Genomic DNA, 7618 nt, shown 5'->3' with positions numbered 1-7618 from the left:
TTTATTTTTTGTGCATATACACACATATGCATATACATCTATGCATATGTTTGTATATACACCAGAAAATAAGTGGAAATAAATTTGTTGAATGTGTGCAATGCTGCTTTTTCCATGCTGAGGTATTAATACTTTTTAAAGGAAAGACTAGCTGACCTTCATCTATACTTAAATGACTCCCTTAGGAATATTTCATTTCTCTTTTCCATTAATAAGCTGCCTTGAAGAACAAATTAGTTCTATGAAGGATGCTACATTAAGTTTCAAAGTGCTAAAGCCAAAGGAATTTGAATATTTTCACCTTTATTCTATCCACATATGTGGTAGATGATAAAATTTTACAGCAGTTTTTACTCTGTGCATTGCCTCTCAGACTTAGGGCTGTTAGGTGGTAGCTAAGAGGAAGCACTGCATATCCCCTAAAATGGCCTTCAGGCCACTTAGTAGTCTTGTATGGTCCAGTAGGAGGAATAAATGTAAGCATACATTGTAGATGAAAATAAACCAGGCTGCACATGGTGTTTGTGCCCTAAGTGCATTTCCAGAGTTGCTCCTGGCCCTTGGAGGACTGAGGAATGCAGACAGTGAATTGTACATTTTCAGGGGGTTTAATAATGTCTGGAAAGTCAGGGAAGCAGGATATATTGCTTGGTTTAGGATTTGAAGGCAAGGAACTGAAGAAGAATACAGGAGTTCCTCAAGTGAAATTCATTCATTTTGTTTTCCAATTGAGCTGATGTTCCCAGAATGGGCACTACTGAGTGGCATGTTAGGCTGGGGACAGGATGAAGACAGCAACACTTGCATTTTAGGTTTAGTTTTGCCACTTTGTCAGAGTGTGTCTTTGGGAAAATTGTCTTCCCTCTGGGCTTCAGTTTCCTCACTTGTAAAGTAGGGATCAGTCTTTATCTCATTGACTTGTTGTGATGGTTAATAAATGGGAGACTGTTTTGAGTCAATAGAAAATGTTTCAAATGGTGCACACCTGTAATCCCAGATAATTGGGAGGCTGAGGCAGAAGGAACCTAGGTTCAAAGGCAGCCTGGGCAATTTAGCAAGACCCTGTCTCAAAATTAAAAAAATGAAAAGAGCTGCAGATATAGCTCAGTGGTAGAGCACCCCAGGTTCAATGCCCAGTACTGTCACTACCCAAGGGAATGTTAACAATCACTAAAGATTGTATTTAAATGTGTTGTATTCTATATGCAATTTCTTTGCTTATTATTTTCTTAGAATTAATTCTCATAAGTATGTTTCTCAGTATAGAATTAAAAATACTGTTTTTAGTATACAATAATATTAAGTTTAGCCACTGATCCCATTTTGACTTCTCTAGCCCACTTCTGAATAGACCTGGGATGGTCTTCTCCTACTTGACAGAGTGAGGGAGCTTCTCAACTCTCTTAAATCACCCATTTACTCATTTAGACTTTACCACCCAGCTACTCATTTGATTTTAAAATTCATGGCTTACATTTAGTGGTGGTTTATCTTAGGCCAATGGTCTCCAAAGTGGGGGATGTTTGGACTCCTAGAGAATATGCAAGATGATCTATTTGGGTATGGGGAAAACAATAAAATTTTAATTTATTTTTTTGGTACTGGGGATTGAACTCAGGGACACTCTACCACTGAGCTACACCCTCAACATTTTATTTTTTAATTTGAGACAGGGTCTTGATAAGTGGCTGAGACTAGCCTCGATTTTGTGATCCTTCTACCTCAGCCTCCTGAGTGGCTGATATTACAGGTATATGCCACTGTGCCTCATCAAAACATTAAAATTTATACTTAATTTTTATCTAAAAACAAAAAAATAAACCTTGCTAATTCTTTTTTTTCAAAAAATTTAAGATGTTGATGGATCTTTATCTTATTCATTTATTTATATGTGATGCTGAGAATCAAACCCAGTGCCTCACACATGTGAGGAAGCACTCTACCACTGAGCCACAACCCCAGCCCCAAGCCTTGCTAATTCTTCATCTTTGGATTGGCATTGCCTACTCACTTGGATCTCTGCTAGACATGTCACACATGTCTGCCAGCACCTTGAAGAAAGAGTGGGTGTTTCATAATTTAAAGCAGTTTTCAGCAAAGTCCTCACTGTATTTTTTGTTTTCAAGGCACTGCAAGAAACTGTGGTTTACTTGTGTAGGGAGAAGGTTCTGGCTTATATGATCTTAAATAATCAAATATTCAGTAGTTTGCAAGGAGATGGAGAATGACCATGGAACTCTTTTGTACAACCCAGAGGGCTCACTAGTAAACTTGGGGGAAATATTTTAAAAACTTGAACTTAGAGATAAATTACACTTTTTCTTTTGAACACAGAGAAATATTCCAAATTTGCTGACCTTTTCTTGCTAAGTAGTTGGTAGTAGTATAATATCCAGAGGATACTATTAAAAAGACTTAAACTATCCATTCAAGGTGATTTTTAGCAATAAATAAAAATTAACTCCTAAAAATAAGTGTATTTTAAAAATGAAGAGCCTGGTGTGGTGGCTTGCACCTATAATCCCTGCTATATGGAGGCTGAGTTGGAAGGAATGTGAGTTCAAGGCAGCCTCAGCAACTTACAGACTCCCATCTTAGAAACATATTCCACCATCCTTCTTTTTAATTTTTTAATGTGATTTCATTGCTTTATCACCTAAAATAAACCTCTTGGTATCTGTATAATATACATTTTTTGGTATATAAACTATTTATTAACAGAAAAGGCCTACAGACTCATTTCTTCTTAGATACACCCATGGTTCGGCTGTGGCGCCCAGTGGTCTTAGTGTGCTGGCCTCGGACACGAAGGCCCCAGAAGTGGCACAGTCCCCTGTGGGCCCTAATCTTCTTCATTCGCTCCAGGTCCTCCCAGAGTTTGTTGTCTAGACCATTGGCCAGAACCTGGCTGTATTTTCCATCCTTTACATCCTTCTGTCTGTTCAAGAACCAGTCTGGGATCTTGTACTGTCGTGGATTCTGCATAATGGTGATCACATGTTCATCCTCATCTTCAGTGAGTTCTCCAGCCGTCTTGGTGAGGTCAACGTCTGCTTTCCTCAACACCACATGAGCATACCTTCGCCCCACACCCTTAATGGCAGTGATGGCAAAGGCTATTTTCTGCCGCCCATCCATGTTTGTGTTGAGTACTCGCAAAATGTGCTGGAACTTTTCAGGAATCACTAGAGACATGGCAGCAGCAGAGTGGCGGCGTGTCGGTATCTGTATAATTTTAAAAATTAGAAATTGATCAAATTCTCTTCTCTTCTCTTTCTGTACTAGGGACTAAACCCACAGGAGGTTTGCCACTGAGCCAGGGTCTCACTAAGTAATTGCCAAGGCTGGCCTTGAATTTTTGATCCTCATGATCCAGTCTCCCAAATTTCTAGTATTATGGGTGTGTGCCACTGCACCTGGCTAGAAAGAAATATTGCTAACCTCTTTAAAATTCTTCCAAATGAAGAATTTTTATAAACCCTATGGTAAGAATGTTAAGATACCATACCTTCTGATTTTTTGTAAGCATACGTGATTGTCATCAAGAAATAAGGAAGTTTAGTAGATAAATTACAACAAATGTTCTTAAATAATTGGAGGATGAAATTTAAAAAAAATGCATTATGAGGGCTGGGGATGTGGCTCAAGCGGTAGCGTGCTTGCCTGGCATGCGCGGGGTGCTGGGTTCAATCCTCAACACCACATGAAAGAAAAATAAAGTTATTGTGTCTAATTAAAACTAAAAAATAAATATTTAAAAAATGCATTATGATATATTAAGCACAGACAATGATTTATTTCTTCTGTTTCTATCTTTGTATCTTTGAGCTCTTTTTCAACCAAGATTCATTAAAACCTGGTATCAAAATAACCTAATTTAGAGCCAGGTGCAGTGGTGCAGTGGTGCAGTGGTGCACAGCTGTAATCCCAGGTAACTTAGTGAGACCCTGTCTAAAAATAAAAAGGACTGGGGATAAAGCTCAATGCTCCTGGGTTCAGTTCCCAGTACCAAACAACCAAACCAAACCAAATCAAACCAAAACAAATAAATTTCCACCTAATCTGGAACAAGTCTTTCAAATTGCTGTATGATAGGATTTTAAAATTAAGGGCCCAATGTTAAGTCATATTGCTCTCAATAAACTCTGTTGAGTAATAGTTTTAGGAAAGGATAAAATTACTTAGGTATCATTTATGCAAAGTATACTCTTGTTTTAAATACCACTAGTTTTATTTTCCCATCCTTTAAACATTTCTGTGTATGTTTGTATCATTAGTATGTAATATATTAATATACTTATGTGTATGTAATTTGTAAATAAATTCATATATAATTTTGGGTGCATATATCTTTTTAAATAATGTAGAGGCCTCTGAACTAGATTAGATGCTCCAGATACTTGACAGTGAATATAATAACATTGACTTGTCTTCTGTGTCTCCTATCAATAGCCCAGCTGAGAGAAGTGTTATTTAGATGAGGGACATTCTATCCCCCATCTCATATAGTTATTATGTGTTCTAGTTTTGTCTCAAGTTAGAGCACTGCAAGGCACGTATCTGGGTTGTGTAAGATTGGGTCAAGGTGAAAGCATAGAGCTGGAAAGGTGCTAGAAAGTGTGTGTGGTTCAATAATTGGAGAGGGAGAAATAAGTCAAGGTGTTGAGGGATTGAAATTTTGTGACATTCTCCCTCTCTTGCTTGACCTACCTATAGGCCTCAGAAAGGTTATCCGAAGATAATATTCTACAGCACGTTTCAGTCCCCTTCTACCAGCTTCCAGTCACACAGAGCCTACAGAATCACAAAGTCACTAAAATCACAAATGAGAAATGCTGAATGGTATTAGCTTGTATTGTTCCTTAATTGTCTTATGCATGTAAGCCCTAGGTAATGGAGTGGTAGTTAAAAGTAAGAACATCAGTCAGACCTTAATGTGAATCCTGGTTCCATTGGTTGCTTGCTGGCTCTGTGACATTAGGGCAAGTAACTTAATAAGTTTTGGGGTTAATTCAGTCTTTTTTGAATCTTAATTTCTTACAAAATGAAGATAGTCCTATCTAGCTTTCAGGGTGGTTAAAAGGATTAAATTCATGGAAAGCTAGGAATCTGATGTATAGCAAGCACTCAACAGTAGCATAATTCATCAGATTGTCACCTTCCTATGCTTCTTTTCTATACTTACAGTGCCTAACAAAGACCTACCATATACTTGGTGATCAGTTAGTACTTGTTGAATTGAATAGAAGTAGTGAGAAAGACATATTAGGGCAAAGTTGATTTAGAAATCTAGTACAACCTGAGATTAGAGACTTTCAACCAATTTACTTTCTTTTTCTCTGCTGAAATAGTTTGTTTGTTTATTTACTTATTGGTACCAGATATTGAACCCAGGGGCACTTAACCACTGAATTGCATCACCACACTTTTGATTTTTTTTTTTTTTTTTGAGACATGCTCCAAGTTGCTTAGGGCCTCACTAAATGACTGAGGATGCCTTTGAACTTGCGATCCTCCTGCCTCAGCCTCTCGAGTTGCTGGGATTACAGGGATGTGCCACTGCACCTGACTGAAATAGTTTATTTTTGAAAGGCATTTTGATTATTCTCCAACCCCCCAATCTTATTGCAACAACTTCTTTTTATATATTTATTCAAGATTCATCCCTTTGAGGTGAAAATAAAAATCTTCTTGATTCCATTAGTAATATCTCTGTTCTGTTTAGTGAAGTTTGAAATATTTGACTTTTTCTTCCCTTCAATCATAATAAATGTTAGCAATATCATTATGCTTCTCTCTGTACAACCATTCATAAATGGCTCCTTTCTATTTGCCAGTGAAGCCCAAATTCCTGAATTTGGCCCCATCTGGCCAATCCAAATGTTTTCCATCAAGTCTCTGCTCCAGTCAGGGGGGTCTGAATGTGGGCTCTAAGCACTATGCATAACTCAAATTAAACTTGTCCTTTGCTATGTTAGGATTTCTCATTTCCAAATGTGAGACTTTACCTGGCTAATAAATGACCCATTGAGTCCTTCTAGATTGCTCACTCATTTTGGATTCTTAGTTATGTGTCAAATGTATATATTCATGTTTTCCACAAATGAGATATGACCCACCAGAAGGCAGGGAGAGGGTCTTGTTTCTTAGTTATTCCCCACAATGCTATAGATTCTGCAGAGCACACAGTAAAGTGATTAATTACAATGGAAGGACCATGAAAGCGCTTGGCAAATCTAAATGTAAGGGATTTAAAAAATTCATTCATGTACATAAAAATCATTTACTGAGTACCTACTGTGTGCTGGGTAACTAGGATGGATCTAAGTGCTGTGTAAGTATTCTTTAAGGATTTTCCTTGGGAGAGAAATTGGGTAAATGACTAGATTTTCTTTCTTTCCTAAAAATATTTTTTAGATGTAGATGGACTCTATCTATCTATCTATCTATCTATCTATCTATCTATCTATCTATTTATTTTAGTGTGGTGCTGAGGATCAAACCCAGTGCGTCACATGTGCTAGGCAAGCACTCTACCACTGAGCCACAACCCCAGCGTTAGGTTTTCTTAAGTAGCATGAATGGTCAAATTTGGTTGTTTGGGATTGTGTGACCTCACAAATCTGAAAAATCAGATATTTAGGTTGTAAGTGTACTAACCTAATTGAAGGCAGAATGTGCGCATCAGGAGAGACTTAATATTTATATTGCTCACTATTCCATTTTAATGCCTAGAACACAAAGTCTGACACATATAATTTTAACAAACACTCTTGAATGAACAGTGAGACTTCTGAGGAAATTGCATTTACTGTGGATGTGCTAACAAAATAAGGCTCCTGGAACCTTAGACCCGGAGGTCAGACAATGGTAAATTCTAAGCTGCTGCTACCCCAAAAGTGCCCTTGGAAAACACCCAGCTGGGCTCTTGAAGTTCCCTCAATCTTGTCTTTTTCTATTTGAAACTTCTGTAAAAGCCCCTTTTGGCAGTTATAACACCTTTTCCTCTTATCTGAAAGCTAAAGTAACTTTATGCATTTTTCATACTAGTTAAAACACCAAGTCTTGGTTTATCTCCTTTTCCACATCTGGCCTACATTCACTGTGTTACATTTTGTAAATATCACTGTGAAACAACCTACGTTAGTCAGTCTGTGTCTCTTACTTGTGGTATTTGACACTCAAGTTTTCAGTTGGCCACCTTCTTCACTTTTAGCAACTTCATAGTAAACCACACAAAAACTGAGAAAACAGTTGCTCCTTCTGCCACCTCAGAAAGCAGGTAATTTGGGAGTCATTTAAAAATAAATAGAAAAACTCAAACCCCAAATGGGCTTAAAAGCGTCTTGAGGATTAATTGCTGTTGCTGTTATTGCTACTCATTCTAGGGAGGGAAAAATTCCAAAATGATTCTACGCCACAGAGCCAAATCATCTGGTCTGTGTGCTGAGTCCAAAAACACTGCTGCATATTTTCCCCAAGGAACAAACCAGAGAAATTGAATATGAAAGATCACAGTAGGTTTTAGGTGAGAAAATCTTCCAGGAAAGAACTTCCTTAAAAAGAAAGGTTATATATGGTGAAAAGTACTGCTCTACAACTACCACCTCTGTGTTTT

General features: G+C 37.6%; 1 protein-coding gene across 1 annotated transcript; it reads right to left on the bottom strand.

The window, feature by feature from the left end:
* Window positions 1-2685: 2685 nt before the first annotated feature.
* On the bottom strand, window positions 2686-3226 carry LOC107153073 (40S ribosomal protein S18-like). The gene has a single exon (XM_048797084.1). It carries the CDS (start codon window positions 3193-3195, stop codon window positions 2737-2739), a length of 459 nt encoding a protein of 152 aa, XP_048653041.1. The 5' UTR covers window positions 3196-3226; the 3' UTR covers window positions 2686-2736.
* Between the last annotated feature and the right edge of the window lie 4392 nt (window positions 3227-7618).

Source organism: Marmota marmota, unplaced genomic scaffold (assembly GCF_001458135.2).
Source record: "Marmota marmota marmota unplaced genomic scaffold, marMar, whole genome shotgun sequence".
In the NCBI taxonomy this organism is placed as follows: domain Eukaryota; kingdom Metazoa; phylum Chordata; class Mammalia; order Rodentia; family Sciuridae; genus Marmota; species Marmota marmota.
The sequence above is the reverse complement of the archived record's forward strand: the minus strand, read 5'-3'. Positions and strand labels throughout refer to the sequence as shown.